Source organism: Odontesthes bonariensis, chromosome 17 (genome assembly GCF_027942865.1).
Source record: "Odontesthes bonariensis isolate fOdoBon6 chromosome 17, fOdoBon6.hap1, whole genome shotgun sequence".
NCBI lineage: Eukaryota > Metazoa > Chordata > Actinopteri > Atheriniformes > Atherinopsidae > Odontesthes > Odontesthes bonariensis.
The window spans coordinates 12,750,605-12,769,815 of NC_134522.1; the positions used below are offsets into that span (position 1 = coordinate 12,750,605).

Here is a 19,211-nt window from a genome sequence, read left to right on the forward strand (position 1 = left end):
AACCAAGGGGAAAAAACAGATGGTTATTTTTTTCTTTATACATTGAAAATGATCCAATATTCCGTATCTGTAAGTCACTAAGGTATGTGAACCCCCTTAGATGAGCAGTTATTTTGCAATCAGTTATCTCAGATAAAGACAAATTTGGATCATTTAGCTGAATAAATGTATTGAAAACAATGGCAAACGACAGGATCCTAATGAAAAAAAACATGTACTATTAAAACTAGCTTTTATTGGTATCCACCTTTTGGTGTTAAATCAATGAAAAAAACAAAGATAAATTTTTAAATAAAATAATCAAACGATACCTACACTACACTTTAGCACTTTATTCACTAATTCACAAACTAATCTTATTAATCGCTGTTAATATTAGGACATATTCATTTATCAAACATTAAGAAAAAAAAACAAGAACATTATAGGATTCTGTTTATTTTCTACAGTATTCCAGAGCAATGGCCGTCATACAGTATAACATCAGGATGGAACACTTAACTCAGTAGTTAAGGTTTATTTCATAACATTATCCTTTAGAACAGTATGGGTCTAAACAAGGGTTAGATTGTCAAATGAGATGACTGAATTGTTTCTGGTCGAACCACAAGAGTCAAGTAATCAGCTTAATTAAATATAACATAATAAACACGCATAGCACACACACACACATACACAAAATATATCATTGTCTGTAAGACAACCCAAAACCCATAAAACTGCAAACATGAAAACATTTTGCTCTCACATAACAAATGAGCAACAATACAAAAAAGTGAGAAATTTGTGTCAAGAGACACCTAATGTACTGTATACACGGCAAAGAAATAATGATTTCAAAGACTTTCTTGACTTTACAGCCACCATAGTTTTTGTTATAGCTGCTGTTCCATATTTGCAATAATGGATGACATATAATATTCAAATAATCTATAGTTTACTTGGTATGACCTGGTTATTCGAGTGATTTTCATCTAACTATTTGTGAAAGATTTATTTACTCTTACTGACATCAGATTTATCAATGTAAATGCTCATAACGGAGGATTTCATGAGATGACAAGACAGTTACACAACTTTCAAGTAATCTTTGTCTATTTCATTGTCCCTGCGGATCGTTAAGGTTTGAGGCTGATGGCTAGAAAAACTAAATCGGTTAAGACTTCTGTGGTGCAACAATATTGCAATTTAAGGCCTCACAGTGGCATTTTCAATTATTCATAGACTGAGAAAAAGGCTAAACTTAATGATAACGCTACACCATTAAGGTGTTCCACTGCAAAATGTAAAGATATTGTTTATAAAACAAAAAGAAAGAACAAATTATAGGTAGATATAAAGAAGGTGTTTCAGTGATTGATACACTGAGTGCCAACAGGAAGGTTTTGTAGAGGGCATCTGTGCCTGTGGTTACTTTTTTCACACACACCACAGCTACAGCGCACTGCTCTGAGACTTGCAGGTTGGTGTGTATCAGTGTCGTATTTCTGGGTGAGCCGGGCACTCTGGTTCACTTGAGGAGACTCTGCAGCATGGCGGTAGCGTATGTTGGGCGGGCCTGCTTGTTCTCTATGGCTTTCTTCAGGTACTGAATTCCATCACAGCGTTCCCAGATTTCCTCAAACTGCCTGGGCAGGATCTCTGCTCCTCTCTTCCTGGTGAGGCCCGTTTCCTCCAGACTCAGCTCACACATTTCCATGTCATCTTTGCCTGAGCGGTGGACAAGAAATGAGGACAGAGGTTCACTAACAAAACAAATTATCTGTAAGAAGACATTTCTATTTAAACTCATTTGGGGCTTCCTTTTAATCAAGGGCATAATCCACCAATATATATGCCTATCTGAATGATGTGATTGTTAAATCAATTGCTACCTCTGGATTTTTTATTTTTTTTTCCTCAGATATTTTAGACCATAGAGGCTTCCACATAGGATTCAGAATGTGCTAGCTCGCCGCATGGATAGGGCACAGAGTAGAGGAGAAAGGTGAAAATTGCATCCAGTTCAGTGACAGTGACCAAGAAGATATCCAGGAAATAGCTACTTTTCCTAAGCGCAATCTTGGATACAAGATGTGTCTGTGAGGCTATCAGAAGAAAGCCCTGGCAATTATTTTTTACAAAGAAGGAAGAGACAAGCAGCAGTTTAGAGGTTGTGGGTTTTTCGTAATCTCCTCAGGGAAAGACAGAAGTTTAAGCTCATCCAGGAGCTGCACATGCACAATAATCACTTCCAGATTTACTTCAGGCTGAGAAGGGAATAATTTCAGCACCTGCTGGGAAGAGTGACTGACAAAGATTTAAATCCAATTTTAGGTAGCGATTACTCTAAACTAGGAGTAACAATATGTCTAAGCGCTGTGATTTGTTAAGATCTGCCAGATTCCCTCTGACTGGATGCTTTGACGTGTGTATATATACATGGATATATCTATATCTCTATAAATGTATATATTTGTGTGTGTATATACATACAGTATGTATTCATGAAAGATTTGGTAAAACCGCTCATAAACACCAGATGAGAGGTGGGCTAAAGATGATTTTTCGGACATTGTCTTGGCTCAAGAGAAAAATCTGCTGACTCACCTGCGACCAACACAATGGGCTGTTTGTCTGGATGAAGCTCCATCTGTCTGGCTATCCAAGGCCCATCAAAGTGGGCGTACCACCAGCCTTTCTTTTTATTCTGTGGGTCCTTGTACTGGTCGGCAGGCCGGATGAAAGGAATGCGAAAATAACGCTGCTGGCGGTTCATGGCCACTTCCTGATGCTGGGCTGTTGCTGGAGGGGCTGGGTTCTGTTCAGCTGCAGTGCGATTAGAAAAAAACATACTTGTAGTAAACAGAAATTGTGGCTAATGTTCAGAACAGCATCTGTGATTTAACCTTACATATATGAAGCCTTATAGTTTTTCAAAGTGCAGACGATACACTGAGCCCTGCATTAAGCTAAGTACAGATCTTTCAAAACAACACAAGATCAAAAAGAACTCGAGGAATGCAAAAAACAAATATCACATGGCAAAACAGATAAAGCCACTTCTAGCTTCTTATTAAAGGCCAAGTATGGCCTCTGCTGAATCCCAAAAAGGTCAAGAATAAGACCCAAATATAAGAAAAACAAAGTACAGCTTTCATGACATATCATATCAAGTTGGAAAAGTAGGTAAATATAGTGAAAGTGGGAGTAAAATGTAATATTCACATAACCATCAAACCTAATGTTTGTTTTTAGGATTAAAAGAAGTAAAGTAATAATAAATTCAATGTGCTGTTGAGCTTGAAAGCATAAAAACAACATTTGTGTGTAAGTATGTGCGTGTTAGTGTGCAATTCTCGCTGGGTTTAGCTGAAAATGAAATAAGCAAACCAAAGTTATCATATTAGTCACTGAAGAGAAAAGCATGGCTGGCAGTTACTTGCTCATTAGATCAAATATTACTGAAAGAAGGCATCTGAATATTTAGGCCTCAGCATTTCATGTTGTCAAACACAATCAGGTCAATTCTATTATATCATATTAATTCTAATTATTCATTCTTGCCACTGAAAGGAAAGACCTACAGTGGACAGAATAAACACTGTCATCTGTGAGGCTGCTGACCATAGGGTGTGGGATTATGCTGACTTGTGTTCATTTCCACTGGTGTAGCACTAACTTAAATATAGATATAGCAACAGGGTGATGGATGAAACAATGTCCTTTACTAACCATAGTCAGTAACAGATTTAGGAGCCCTCTGATCGCTCCCGTCATCATTACGCTTCTTGTTCTTGGACTTCCACGCGTGATAGACCTTCAGGCGACGGTGAAACTCCTCTCTGCAAGCTGCCAGCAGCTCAATGTCTGTCCACACAACACAGAGGCAGTAAGTGGTTACGGACAGTGTAAAAAAAATTCCTCTTATTTCTGTCCATATAAAGAGGATTTGCTATCTCAGTCAATCTTTTGTTTTTTAGGACAAATTCTAGATTTGGAAGTGAAATTAAATAATATGTGATGGCATGATTAATACACACCCTAAGAAAATAACATGTTACATTGCTTAAAAATTCTTAAAAGGGGGCTTCAACAGTTTATTAACAAACGTTTTACATAAAATGCTTTTTTTCAGGGGTGTTAATAGGTAATAAACATACTATTTTGTGAGTGAGTTTAAGCAGATTTTGTTACAACCAGGCTGTTTCTTCAACAGGCAGTCTGTGTGCAAAGCGATCTGACGTAAATGGTTTAGCTGCATATGTGATGTACAGATGTAACTTTACAATATAAAATTGTGATGGCCTGTAGGTTTTTGTTGTGTTTTTTATTATTGTGTTATTCTGATTGCCATGTGCTCTGTGTTAGGCTTGCTTAAATTATTTTAGGTTCAGTTCTATTACATGTCCTGACTTCTTTTCATTCCCCTGGCTTCTCTGTTAGTTTTTGCTTTCTGTTCTCCCTACACACCTGGATTAAATTATCCAATTACCACACCTGTGTGGGATTAGCTTCCTCTGTATAAATACTCCCTGGGTCCCTTTTTTCAGCTTCTCCTCTCAGTTTGTGCTGTTCATATATATCAACTCAAGCTCAGTTTCTTTATGCCATGCTCTGCCGTATCTTTTGGGTTTTTGTGTTCTGAATTTAATCCTAAATTGACTCTGGAACCGAGTATGAGCGTGCTTAGTTGTTTGTTTTTTATTGGCTTTAATGCAGTTACAGAGCAGTTGTGGTGTGTTAGTACTCTTTGCTGGGATGATAAATTACTAATAGTTGAATAGGAAAATCAGAACAACCTCACATATTCCCCAGATGAGAACAACATTTTTAAGACAGACTCCCAACTGAAGCAAAATATAGCTTTGTATTTGTCGGCTTAAGAACATGGCCATTTAGAACATCTTATTACAATCAAATATGCTTCAAATGCAGTTTTCGGGTAACACTACCATCAATATTAAAGCAATTGGAATCCATAAATTAGCCAGATGTCCTTGGAATCCCTAACACTGATCAGAGCACAGTATACATTGGTGACAATGGAGGCATCAGCAAAAAGTAATTTGCTTTTCATGCTGACTGAGGAAAACGTTGGCTGGGAAAGATCCGCCACCCTCCATAATAGTGGTAATTTCCTCTCTCCATCACTAAAACACAACCCAATGAGCCACAGCAGCTGTGGAACACTCTCCCACTGCTCCTCTGATTTTTAGGAGAGGCATCTTGTTTTTGCACTGAAGTTGAAGCTCTTCAACAGTGACTTTGGCAATTTTACAAATGTAAAGAAGGCACAGAGAGAGCTGGTACCCCCTGATTTTGCCGAAACAAGATCAGAGTTGGATTACTCATTCTGATAACTGTAAATAGATTTGGGAAGGGGGGGGATTATACATTTTACAAATAGCTCTAACACCTGAATCTGTGTTGTAATGGAGCGATCTGAGCACACAAAAAGCAACTTCATGCTGATACTGGATTCAGGATTTCTCACCACATGAAGTGTTGATGACATCTCGCAGCTCAGCATACTTCCATTTGCTTAGATCATACTTTTTCACACCAGCAGCAGCTTTGGTCGCCTGCACCTGAGGACCTCTAAAGCAGCAAAGAGATGGATAAGAGTGAGAAAGAAAAAAATGAACATGAATGTGCACACAGGTAAGTGGGACTCTTGATTTAGTACTAAGAGTCTTCCTAAAAAAAAAAAGCTCAAGAAGTGAAACAGTAAAAAAATACCATTAAATTATCTTGTGTATCTTCTTTTGGGTAAAGTACATCTTAACAAGAATACGGCAGGACTGAAAAACAATGTGTAACCAGGCAGTGATTTCATATATAAATCATCCATTAATTTTCTATGATCCAACTAAGCGTTGTAGGAGGGCTGGAGTCTATCCCAGCTGCCATTGGGCGAGAGGCGGGGTGCACCCAGGACAGGTCACCATTCAGTCATAGGGCCTCATCGAGACAAACGACTATCCATGCTCACACTCATTCCTCGGGTCAATTTAGAGTCTCCAATTAACCTGAGATGCATGTTTTTCAGCATTGGGAGGACAACCCACACATACAGGGGGAGAACAATATATAAATTAAATGAATCAAAATAGATTAAGTTTCAGCAACTTAACAGACTGCTGCATTGCTCTGAAGTCATGTCTTCAGCTTTCCTGCTGAGTTTAAGCTGCTAATTCCCTAATAGGAACAAAGGATTTGCCATTTCTAATTACACTCAGCATAGTGTCTCTGGATAGAGGGCTGTTGATCAACGAATCATAGGATTACCATTTAGAAATCTTACTGACGGGAGAGATTACACTGATTTGGGATCATTGTCATTCTGGCTCTGACATGTGCCAGTGTGTAATAATGATCAAGCAGAAAAGAAGCTTTACTTTTGTTGCATGAAGGGATGTAGTGAAGCAATGGCCACCACTTAGCTTTTGGCAAAAGGTAAATAGGAAACGGCTGGCTTGAGGGAGACTGAGAGCCTTTGGACATTCCTTAACTACAACACCAGCCATGCTGGCTATCATGTGTGTGTTTCTACTTCTTGAAAGTTCTTATGTGCTTTGGCTCTGTGCTCTGTTCATGCAACAAATGTAACATTTTTTCTTTCAGAAGGTCTCTTGTTAGTTGTTATGGGTTAGCTTGTTAAAGACACTTGCAATGAGGCCCATGGAACCACAACTGACAAGATAACAGACTATTGGTCAATGTGTAATTTTGTGTTCAGCGCACCTGCAGAAAGCTCTCTTGGTAGTGTTACAAATTACACCAACAATGTCAGTTAAAGTTAAAGTTAAAGTTTACCCACCATTTTCTTTCATTATTCCTTTAATTTTGTTTTAAACACCAAAATAGAGATGAATAAATACTGTCAGTACCATGTGAAATCCATTGTGCCAAAAGTCCCAGAATGGAATAGGTTGCCTTTTGAAGAAACGAGGATTGTGCTGCCACAATCATCTGAGAGTCTCTAAAATCTCCTCTTAAAAGAAAATGTTTGAAAACCACTACTAGAAAGTGAGCTACAGAGAGTGTCTTGTTTAAGAAATGGGGAATAAGTGACTGAGGTGGCTTTTTGATTAGTAGCTGTGTTATTTTTCTGTTACCCTATTGTGAAGTCTTTAGGCATTTCATGACATTTTTAGATAGCACAGTATGCTTTACCTCTTCTTTGTTTTGTTTTTAGACAACACAGGCAGGATCAGCTGTTTTTCCCTGCACCATTGTCTGATGTTGTGGTGACATAAAATCACACAACACTTTTCTGTGTTGGTATAGAGTTGTATTTGCACTATGCAAGTGTGCAACGGGCTCTGAGTACAGAAGCGTTTGCATAAAAAACCGAGACCACGGAGCTCACCTCTGGTCAACAGAGAGGAAAAGAGCCATGTGTGAAACTGCAATGTAGGTATAAAAATATGCTCAAGGATTCATTATTCATGCACATGGATATGTGACCCCTGCAAACAGATGGGTCTTATGTTTTGCAGTCCACCCATTTGTAAACTGTGTGCACAGACTTGCGAACATTTTCTCTTTTAGAACAAGAAGTGTGCTGGTGTGTGCAGGAGAGAGGAAGCTGCTACATGCAAAGAGGAAGATTCTCTCTGAACAGTCGGTAGTATGCAGCATTTCCATGTTACCATTTAGTATCAGCTCAGCTGCAGCTTTGGTTGAGAAAATACCAAAGATATTGCATACAATCTTATTCAATGAATTTTTTTGAGAAAATTTGTGAAGAGTCGCGTTCAAACATGCTTCACCGTGCAACAAAAAAACCCACAAATAGGAAAGGGAACAACATGAGAAGGAATCATCACTAACTGGTTAAACGCCTCTCAACATGTCCCACTGAAACCTCACTGAATTGTCTACAATCATAATGTAATGATCTTTTGAAAACAGATCTTCTCTTTCTCTGTGGTAAGTGATTATGACATTAATATTAGACAGCCTGAGTTGTCTTTATCAACACAGCTTTTTGCCTCTCTTCAAATATGGAACAAAGTTGTGCCTTTGTAAATTTTGATGTCAGTAAACAAGAATGTGTGAATATTGAGATCCTAAAAACACATCAATTAAAAACCACTGATGTGACATTCAGAGTAGTCAGGCAGTAATGAGATGAATAAATCTAAAATACACATCCAGCTGGAGGTAACTATTCAATTTAGAAGACAGAGAAAACCAAAATAGCTCAGCTGGGCTGGAGAGCACCAAAGATGCTGCAGATACACTTTCACCACTGCAGACTCGTTCAAAGCCAATTAAATGAAACAAAGATTGATTTCTAAATATTACTTTCCCATTATTCTCTCTGGTTGACATAAGTGCACATCAAGTACCCTCAATAATCATGTATCAGAACCACCAATTTGGAAAATAACACATACAGAACCTCAAAAACAATTTGGCTGGAGGGTTCTTGTAAAAAAATTATTTCAATGTTGGATTTGGTTGTCAGCATGATCTTGTATCTATTTTAAGCAACAAGACATTGGGCTACAAAAGGGATTAAGAGAGTGAGGGCGTCTGTGAGTGACTACGGCTGGTGTTAGGCACATTTGGTACCGATATCTTACATGGCTCTGGCTGAGGATGAAGAGATAGGAAGATCTGAAAAAGAGTCATCACTGGAGAGAACACAACAGGAGAAAGCCAGTTATATATGCATGCTGATGTCAGCCTGAGCCAGCACAGCTCATTTACTGTGTATGGCATACGTTTTGTGCAGTACTGAGCAAGCAGTGTCATGCATGGAGTTTGCATATGCAGTACCTGCGCAGGCTTGCATCCACCAGGCCTTCCTCACTGATGAGCTCTGCCTCATTCTGAGCAATTCTCATGGCTAACTCCCTGTCTCTTCTCTCCTGCTCCAGTATGGTAGCACGCTGGGCCTGCTCCTCACGCTCCTGAGCCAACTGGACTTCCAGCTCTGCCTGTGAGACACATGCCACAACACCACACTTTAACATTTGATGTGAGTGTATAAAATCTACATAAACAAAGTTCCTGTCAATTGTACAAATGCTGCCTTGAGTAACAAATAGTTGGTAACAATTAGAGTGGCGCCGTTTGTATAAGCCTGATTAGATTAGACTATTTACCCAGTTTGTTTAGTTGCTAATAAAGCTTTACTGGTCATTTGTCTAGACACAGAAGGGCACAGAACTGACGAACATTCAAAACAATGAGGTGGAAGATTTTGATAGGCTTAACCTCGTTCAAACTTCACTATTTTTTCTTTTTTTTTTTATATCCGGAAAATGAACTAATGGATGCATATGTCTGTATTCATGAACTCCTCACAAGATTAAAAAAAAAAAAACTACACTACTACAAACACCATAAAACAAGCAAACACCACATTATAGTCTGAAGTATAGCAACAAAATGTCAAATCATACAGCAAATCTTTCACTAAACTACTTTTGAAGAACTGGAACACACTGAGGCTGTGATACACATTCATTTCAACCCTCCTGTCTGTACACTGCGCCTTGCATACCTTCATCTGTGCTGACAACAGTTTGAGCAGGATGACTACTGCAAGTGACATAGGAGAAAAGAAATCCAAGACCAACACAATTTTCCTGAACAAAAATAATCTTACCACTGCAGATAGACACACTGTGCTGCACACTGAATGGAGGTAATTTTATTTGCTAAAGCTAAAGCTCCTCTGATTGTTGCTTCGCTCTCTCCTCATCCTCTTTACAATTTCTGAGAGATGAGCTTCTATGTACTCCAGCTCAAATAATTAGAAATGGCTAAAATAACTGTCATGTGGCAATAAATTAATTTTGTTTCTCAATATCTGAGGCTATGTTTGCAAAAATAAATTGCCAGGTCAAATTATCCTGTCACACTGACATCACATTAAATGCTTTCCTATGTAAATAACACATGCAATGAAAAAGATGACAAGGCCGGAGAGTGGAAGAAGTAAAACAGTGTTTCACTGTAGGTATCAACTCCAAATGTTTGCTCTGTTGCATCACTGTGCAGCTATTTTGTGGTTGCTGGTCAACATGTTCTTGCTAGATAAAACCCTTTTCACACAGAAAATATGCAATGCTAATGGCTTCATTGGTCTGTTAAAGTGATGGCATTCAGTCATTCACAAACTGGTCACTTTGGTGTTAATATAGTCAAACAGAAAGCAAAAACTTCAGTTAGCGCTCCAAAAGTTTTCTCACGTTCATTTATCGAAGATGCTGTGTAAAATAGCGACTCAGCGCTACATGCAATTATCATTGGTTAATGACAGAAGAGGAAAATTTGAACAGCATTGTTGTTGATTCATTTAACAACGTCTGATTGCTCTGAACAGCTGGTCATATGTCAAACCCCTGCTGCTCTGTCCGCCTGCCCCTTAATGTGATTGCTGCAGCTCACACTTGTTGAAAGTGATACGTTTATGTTACCAAGTCTGAGCTTGTTAGATTGGTGTATCAAAAGGTCGTTGAAAACCACCAAGAGGGTAATTCACACAAGACACCAATGCACTCAGTTGCAAACAGATTAATTGAGAGTAGCGTCAAAAATTGCTTTAGTGAAAGACAGCAAAATATATATATAGATATATATATATATATCTATATATATATATAGATATATATATATATATCTATATAGATATATATATATATATCTATATATAGATATATCTATATATAGATATATATATATATGCCTATTAAAGGGGAACTCCGGGGCATTTGAAGCGCAATCCCATTGCTAGAGGTTGTCAAATACTGACAGTAGGACACAGACCGGTGCAAATCGGCGCTCCCTGTGCGGCGATTGCGCTGTTTGCGCAGCCTGTCATGCTAGCCAAATACGTAGTGGCTAAGGGGCAAGTGCTAAACCTTCCACGTAAAACAACAACTTGCACACTGCAGAAACGTCACACCACTTTATAAACCATCCGACAATAAAGTCACAAGCCTTACCATCAAAACCATATGCATGGTTCTCACATTACTGGCATGGGGACGTTACAAAACAACTTTATAAACAGCATGTCACTTACCGGTTGTCGGTATGCTCGCGCATGTGAAAGCCCAAAAGAGTCAATGGATGATACTCCCAAATACAAAACAATTATCTTCTCTAGAAAAACTGCGTTCAAGTATTTAAAACATTACAACAATACATGCCCAGTAATATTGTTGTAATGTTTTAAATACTTGAACGCAGTTTTTCTAGAGAAAATAATTGCTTTGTATTTGGGAGTATCATCCATTGACTCTTTTGGGCTTTCACATGCGCGAGCATACCGACAACCGGTAAGTGACATGCTGTTTATAAAGTTGTTTTGTAACGTCCCCATGCCAGTAATGTGAGAACCATGCATATGGTTTTGATGGTAAGGCTTGTGACTTTATTGTCGGATGGTTTATAAAGTGGTGTGACGTTTCTGCAGTGTGCAAGTTGTTGTTTTACGTGGAAGGTTTAGCACTTGCCCCTTAGCCACCACGTAGTTGGCTAGCATGACAGGCTGCGCAAACAGCGCAATCGCCGCACAGGGAGCGCCGATTTGCACCAGTCTGTGTCCTACTGTCAGTATTTGTCAACCTCTAGCAATGGGATTGCGCTTCAAATGCCCCGGAGTTCCCCATTAATACTTTATACCGAAATATAAAGGAAAACAGCATCAATGTTGAAAGAAAATCCAGATTTTGGATCAGAAACAGGTCAAAAGATGGTATAACCACATCAGAAGTAAATTAACTCTCTGTGATGTCTTCATAATATTATTTTTGGGAAATAAAGCACTGCCCATAGTGTTCAACAGCACACCTTCAGCATCTTCACTTGACATCAAACAAAAAAAAAACCAGACATCTGTGGTAAACCCAGTATGTTGATCAGTCTGTGTGTAATGTGGAAAAAGGGGAGAAACAGTAATCTTTTTTATCATACTGTCAGAACTCTACTAATCGGTCCATGCAGTTACCAGATCAGTTACTGTAGTTCACTGAGAAAAACAAAGTGAAGAGCAGGCTGCTGAGGCATTCATAGCAAAAATTAACTCTACCGTCTTCTCAAGTTAAGATAAAGGTGAGAAAATTGGCAGTTATTTCCCGCATGTACATTTTTAATGGGCTTTACAACTTTTCAAAGGACGGTTAATTAGAATGTGGTTAATATTGGAATATCAGACTGCGGGGGATCTAACCTGAATAACTTTTTCTTCCTCCTTCCTCTTTTTTCTGTCCTCCTCTTCCTGCTTTCTTTTCAGCTCCATCTCTGCTTTGCTAAAATTATAAAAGAAAAGATTGGATACAGTATATCGATACAGTATATTTATAACAAGTCAAATAGTGATATTTCTCTTCACTTACAGTTTTCTCTCCTCTTCCTCTTGTTTGCGTCGTTGCTCTTCCTTCTCCCTGCTCTTCCTCTCCTTGTCCATCTCCTCCTCGATGTGTTTCAGTCTCTCACTCTCTTCCTCCTCCTGCTTCTTCTTTTGCATGGAGGAGAGCAGCTGCTCTGAGCGTTTCACCAGCCCTTGGTACTCTGTGTCTATCTCCCTCCAGGTCATCACTGTGGCCTGGTGGTCAAAAGAATACAAATTATGGATTATAGTCACAAAGGAAAGAAAGAGGAATGCATTTACTTATCCAACTTTGAAATGTTTTGTCTCAGGGGAGTTCAATAGTAAGGCTTTCTTCAAACACTAACACCACTAGGTGTTTATTTAGAATAAAAACACCTACGGTGCTCATAGGATACTAATGTGTTTTTTTTAATTTGTTGGAATAAAACTAGTCTGGAACTGACTGTCAGTCAGGGAAGGGAAAATTATCAGGACGTGGCACAGACTCTATTTCCACAGTGCAACTTTTCCATGTGGCAACACATAAGACACTGACTGACAGTGTGTGTCTGTCAGCTGCACTTTACAGCTGCAATACTCAATTCTCCACAGTGTTGTCAGACGGTCAGCAGGGGGGAGAGGAGGTCACCATATTGTGACGATTCATTAGGGTGACTCTCTAATTGTGACACAGGAAGGGGAGACGACAAGGTCTTGTCCTCAAAGTCTGAAGGTCTGAATGACTGCCACTGACACCTAATGCATTATTCACTCAAAGATGGCATGCCAGGAGCAATTTCTGAACATTCAGATTGCCATAAGTGCTGACAGAGGAGATGCTAATAGGCTAACAGTTTAACATCAGAAAGATGGAGCTGTTAGGGGAGAGAAATTGCCAATCAGGATACCAATGAGCACTGTAATTATATTTGCTGATTGCATACTGGAAACAGAGTTTAAAATGAGCACCAATATAACTCTGGTACTCTAGATATCATGGGAGTGTGTTTGCGATAATTTGCCGTTTCTGGAGGATCCAATAAAATGGGTGCATATTGCATGGGGAGAGCTGGGATTTCTCGAACCAAAATTTGATCATTTAGCAAAACAGCCTCAATAAGTAATCATTGATAAGGAGAGGAGTCTTCTTCACTGAGCTCTTTTTATCCTCAGGTGATTGAAAATATTGATTCTGTGAGGAAAGGGTGAGAAAAGGGAAAGGCGGTGGTGTATAGCACTGGGATAAAGTCTTCTTCTACATGATATGACTGGTTGAGGCCATTTGTTCACAGGTAACCAGATAAATATGAGGCAGATGTGATTAAATCAAAAGTCATTTAGTGTTAAACATAGATGCAAACATAATGTGTGTTATGCTTGTCAAAAATTATCAACACAAACAGGTTTACAATCACAAGATTCTTCAGAGCTTAGCTGAACTTTTACAAGGAAATACATATAAAATAAAAAAGAAGAGTGTGTCACCTTTATCTTTGCTAAGAGAGCATCTATGGCAGCGGCCAGTTCCTGAACTTGTTTGGCCATATCCTGTTTGCCCTCCTTCAGCCCGTTAACCACCTCATTAAAACGTTCCATATGTTTCTTCAGGCTTTTTACTTTCACCATACCATCAATTCTGTTCCAGGAGAGAAAAATGTAAAATTACAATGTAAAACTGTCATGCAAATTATCAGTACAATCTTAACAATATCCTGTTCTATTCGTCTAAAACTGAACATTGACCTGATGGGAACTTTTTCTTTATTTAGTTGTAAAAATTTGTGTTTGCAAGTTTAACATTTAACTTTTGTTGATTTCAGCTTGGACAGAGATGGTGTGGCTATGGTGAGCTCTGTGGCCTCACAGCTGACCAGCTGGCTGTGAGTGGAGGTCACTGTCTGTCTGTGTTAGCTCTGAGGTGGAGTGGTGATGTTTTTCAGTGACCGACTTTTGTTTGTATTTCTTCGCCTCTTGTTTTCATCGTGTTTAGTTTTTTTGTTTTGTGCCAACTCTTTCTGTTTTGTTCAGTTCATTAGTTTGATAGAATTCTTTTGCTCCTGATCCAGCTACGTCCTGGAGTTCTGTCTGCATTGGGGTTCCCATCTCTAGCTTTTTTAATGACAAGAGAGTTGTCTAAAAAGTTTGAAGTTCAATGACATAAAACAAAAAAACATATCTTTAAAGTTCAATCTCTCAGACATTGTTGTGAGTTTTTAATAAACTAATGTCTTGTTTTGTTAAATATATGCTAAAGAAGTATAGCAAAATCCCTTTGTTTTCTCCCCCAGTATTGCCATGAAATATATTTTTCATGATTTATCACTAGATGATGATTTTTTGTCAGTGCATCCATGATATAGAATTTCTCTTGACTTGTGAGATGTAGTGGCTGGGATGTATCTTTGGATCTCGGGTTCTTTTTATGATTCCATTTGAGTGGTTATGATGTTACTCGTTATTGAGGTGGGTGAGGAATTTGGTTTCTGTCATTCTGCATTTGCCAAGCCATGCTGTTTCCACTGATTCAAATTGTATGTTGACCATTTCTTTCACTGTTGTTCATTTCTTTACATTTATATCTCATAAAAAAATATCATTACAGCTCGAAAGAGCCACTGAAGACACTGATTTCTCCTGTCTATGATATACTTCACTGATTGCTTTTCTAAATGCATCTCAAAACAGACGTGGTATTTCCCAAAGCAGTACAGACACTTATTTTTTTTCACAGTGCACACATGTCGCTTTAGATTGATTTGAAATCATAAAAGTGGGATATCGGAAAGCCATCAAAACCAACCAAGCGTGAATCTGTTCAAATAGATAGCAAGTTCAACAACAAAAAAAAAGAAAAACAGAGAGGAAACTGACCTTGGCTTATGCTTCTTCTTACACAACCACATACGGACAGTCTTTTGAATCTTAATGCAGGCCGCAGCTCTGTAACTCATTTTATTCCTGACTGTTGTTGGGGAGACAAAAGAGGAGACATGCTGGATTACTTGCAAAATTTACAATTGTAATATCAATTACTTTATTGTTAAGGGCATGCAAAACCTCCTCATCTTAGATTCGAATGGAACATAACACTCAAAAGCATTCACAGAAAATGAAAAAGTCAGAATAAGACGAAGTGTTGAAATAATAGGAACGAGTAATAAATGACCAGGGCCAGAGGCAGCGCTCTGTTATAGCTGTAATGTGGTTTCATTTGATGCTTTCACACAAACATGCTGGAGCCAACCTGCACTTTGTTAAACTGTAGAGATCGATAGCTTGGCAGTGGATGTAACATGAAAGTAAATCTGGAGTGCCTTTCCTTATGGCTGGAGGCTGATTCTTTCAGAAGAAATGAAAAGTGTGAAATATAAAGGTGAAATAACTGCCTCATGCTATGATGTATACAAGGGCATATGACAGCCACGAGAGAAATGCTAAAACATCGAGGAACTTTTTAGCTCTGTAGGCTCTATAGTTAATATTAAGAACAGATATCTCAGATTACTATATTTCCAACTGTCTCCAAAAAGCCCAATCCCTTCCAATGAATATAGGAAATTTAGAGATATTTGACTAAATCGATTATTAAACTGAATACTCATTTTGGTGTGTTTGAGGTTGCTTGCGTTACTTTTAGCCCATGTGTATTTAACTTACGCTTGATAACCGACAGGCAGCACCACTGGATCTTCTTCCAGCAGCTGCACAACAACCACTTGTTGACTTTCTTCAGCAGCTCAGCGAGGTGATCCGGATCAGACTTCATGATTTGGTCAAACTCAGCAAACTGGTTCACACAGACACAAATCAAACTATGACCCTTGTCTTTGAAGGTATTAAGGTTGTACATTATGACATTAATAGTTTACCTTTCCCGGGCGGAAGAACACTCTTGTCAGTCCAAACTTGAAGTCATTATCATTTAGACCCAATGCTTTGAACAAAGCCTGCAAAGGAACAAAGTGTCAAAACAATGATGTGTATAAAGTAAGACGTTTGGGCATTAAGATATTCATTTTTGTTATAGGTCAGTTTGGCTTTTTGATTTTGCACTAAGCTATTAACACAACCGCTAAAAATGGATCTTAAACTGATTCACTTGTTTCTTAAACCCAACACACAGGATTTCTCCAATAAAGTAAGAAACGATTCATCTTATGTAACCAACCTTGCAGAAGAGTCTTGGATTCAGTCGTGTGAGTTTATCCGGCATATATGCCTTATACATGTTGTAGAGCTCATGGAAGGGGGCCCTGGAGGGGAATCCCCCCTGCATCAGGTCCAACACTGACACCATTCCTAAATAAGACAAAATCACAGTGTTAATGAATTAAAAAAGAAACATCTTCCCTGACAAGTACCAAAGAATAGAGTAGAATACCATAGAGAATAGGTTAATCCATATCAATGTAGCACAGAAAATGCATAAATCAGCACAATATTGTCTGAAATGTTTTTGGTTTTTTTTAAGTAATATGAAGCAAATACCAGTCTTCTCAGTGACTGAGCTTTCGTTTTCATTTTCCGTTTCCACATTGGAAACGGAAAATGAAAACGACGGCGAAGCTGATGACATGTCCTTCTACAAATCCCGTAGTTTAAAATGGCGGAGCGACATGGAGACATTCATTGTCCGTGAAATATTACACATTATAGCTTTAAAGATTTTTTTCAAATAAATAATTAACTTGATTTTTGAACATGTCATAGTGACATTTAAATCTGTGGTATTTACTGTGTTCAATAAAAGCTTGTATTGTAAGAGGAGTCAGCTTGATTAATGCTGTTCTAACAGAATGATGTAGTTCAGTGAACTCATCCTTAGTATATTTGCTCCTTCTCAAGATGAAAAAAATCGTGACAAAAACCACTTTAAAACATTGATTCACTGTATGTTTAGATAGTGTTTTGATCCTACCTGAGCACTGCAGTTGTGAGAGAATTAGTGCCCCTTCAAACTGGTGGCTGACCATCTTCAGGTTAGGTTTTACGCAGCGAATGAAACTTGAACCCTTTGCACACAGAGATAAATCAGAAAAAATGCTCCAACTCAGCATGTTACTTCTCAGTCTGTAGAAACCATCTTTATAATTAGCATATAAATAAAGTAACTGCGTGGAATAATGACACATACAGTGCTGACTTTACATTGCAAAAAAAAACTGATTTGATCTGACACTAAGCAAGCAATAAGAACATGGAAGCTCATTTCACTCACAGTGCTGCGAAGCTTCTCAAGCAGCAGGTTCAGTTGGGTCTGTTTGTGCGAGCAAAAGAAGAGAACTGTTAAATTATTTGTTTGGAAGAAAGTAGCTAAGACCAGCTGTTTCAAATGAGGTGTGAGTGCAGCGTGTCCTGGACTAGCTTAGGCTTCAGAGTCAAGCAAAAGCAGAAATCCAGACAGGAAATACTGTAACTGAAAGAATTATTTAACAAATGAATAATACGAAACATTATGAATATATTTGATCTCATTATGACAATTAATATTTGTCAAAGACAGATTTGCAACCATCTAAATTAGCAATAAAGAAACCACAAGTCTGATGAAATAAGATGGCTCAAATGTTTTTGCATGACGGAACAGAGAGTGTCCAACACAGATAGTTGTATTCATTGACATGTAAAAGATGCAAATTAAGTTGGCTCCTGGCTGCATAAGTCTTTCTATCTCTTATTTTTTCTCCTGTCCTGCTTTCACACCCTGTTCTATAATACCTCAAGCTGACTTTATCCAGCTTTATCCACCAAGGAAGTTTTTCAGAGGAAAGAGTTGGAAAACTGGAAGAAATCTAAGAGGAGAACCCGAAATAAGGAGGGGAAATGGAGATGAGAAGGAGAGTAGAAAGGAGAAAAGTTACAGAACAGATTTGGAGTTCAGAGTAAGTTTACTATCTTTTAAAAGTCTGAAAAGAAGCTAAGAAAGCAATTTTCACATGTCAACTGCTGCACAGCATATATCATATGATCTGCATTTCTATGGCATTAGAATCAACAATCACAAAAAGTACGGTGGAATCTAAGAGTTAACATTTATGTGGGTGCAGTTATATCAGCTGGTAATTCTCTGACCTTGAATTTGTTGCCAACACTGATGAAGCCGAGTTTGCCCGCCTTCTGTTTGGAGTCCTTGGAGGTGCTGGAGTTCTCAAACAGCTCTCGAACAAATTTGTCTTTTGATTCACACACTAAACTTTCCAAGGACATGTGGAGGGCATCGTTATTCTTTTCCACGAAGCGTGTCTGTCAACACACACACATGCATCATATACACTTCTGTAGTGGCAGACCTCTACACATGTTGGTATACACTATCTTACACAAGTGAAAAATATATCCTAAACCTATTCAAAGCTGTCTGCATTAGGAATTACCGTTTCATAGCAGACGGCTCCTGCAAAGTGCCTGACCATGAAGCCCTCATCATCCCGGAGATTCCTGTGAATGGCCAACTTTGACTTCCTGGGTACCTAAGTGGAAAAGAGAAAAAGTTCAATTAAAACTCTGAAACATAGATACACTAACTTCACTTAAATCCAATCCATCACCATCTCTACAGAAGAATCTTGTTAGTTCAGACTACTGAATTAAGAAGGCAAGTTTGCAGAATTACATTTCTGGGTCAAATTTTTGAGATCTCATCCTCCAAAGCAAAGAGAGAGAAAAAAGAATAGCCAGACATTATGTAATAAATGCAGATATAATCTTAAACTTTGTTCAAGGTAATTTGTACTTATTTAGCACAGGGCGATGTCTCTAAAAGGATTTCATGCTTGCAAATATGCATGAAAAATGCCAAACAAAAGCAGCTATTTCAGACAGTTAGTCTCAGTCAGACAAGAAAAGTAAAACTGATCACAATGACAAAATCAATGTGCATCTACAACTTTCC

General features: G+C 38.4%; 1 protein-coding gene across 1 annotated transcript in view; it reads right to left on the minus strand.

Annotated features, from left to right (window-relative positions):
* Positions 1-422: 422 nt before the first annotated feature.
* Positions 423-19,211, minus strand: part of myo6b (myosin VIb) — a 36,843-nt gene continuing 18,054 nt past the window's right edge. The window contains exons 17-32 of the mRNA XM_075447637.1: positions 18,694-18,789; positions 18,392-18,562; positions 17,538-17,576; positions 17,238-17,331; positions 16,488-16,618; positions 16,189-16,266; positions 15,977-16,106; positions 15,191-15,281; positions 13,805-13,955; positions 12,345-12,553; positions 12,179-12,257; positions 8,773-8,933; positions 5,477-5,580; positions 3,715-3,849; positions 2,590-2,808; positions 423-1,710 (exon numbers count right to left, since the gene is read on the minus strand). Of these exons, the coding sequence (XP_075303752.1) occupies positions 1,511-1,710; positions 2,590-2,808; positions 3,715-3,849; positions 5,477-5,580; positions 8,773-8,933; positions 12,179-12,257; positions 12,345-12,553; positions 13,805-13,955; positions 15,191-15,281; positions 15,977-16,106; positions 16,189-16,266; positions 16,488-16,618; positions 17,238-17,331; positions 17,538-17,576; positions 18,392-18,562; positions 18,694-18,789 (2,088 nt within the window). The 3' untranslated portion in view covers positions 423-1,510. The remainder of the gene's footprint in view (positions 1,711-2,589; positions 2,809-3,714; positions 3,850-5,476; positions 5,581-8,772; positions 8,934-12,178; positions 12,258-12,344; positions 12,554-13,804; positions 13,956-15,190; positions 15,282-15,976; positions 16,107-16,188; positions 16,267-16,487; positions 16,619-17,237; positions 17,332-17,537; positions 17,577-18,391; positions 18,563-18,693; positions 18,790-19,211) is intronic.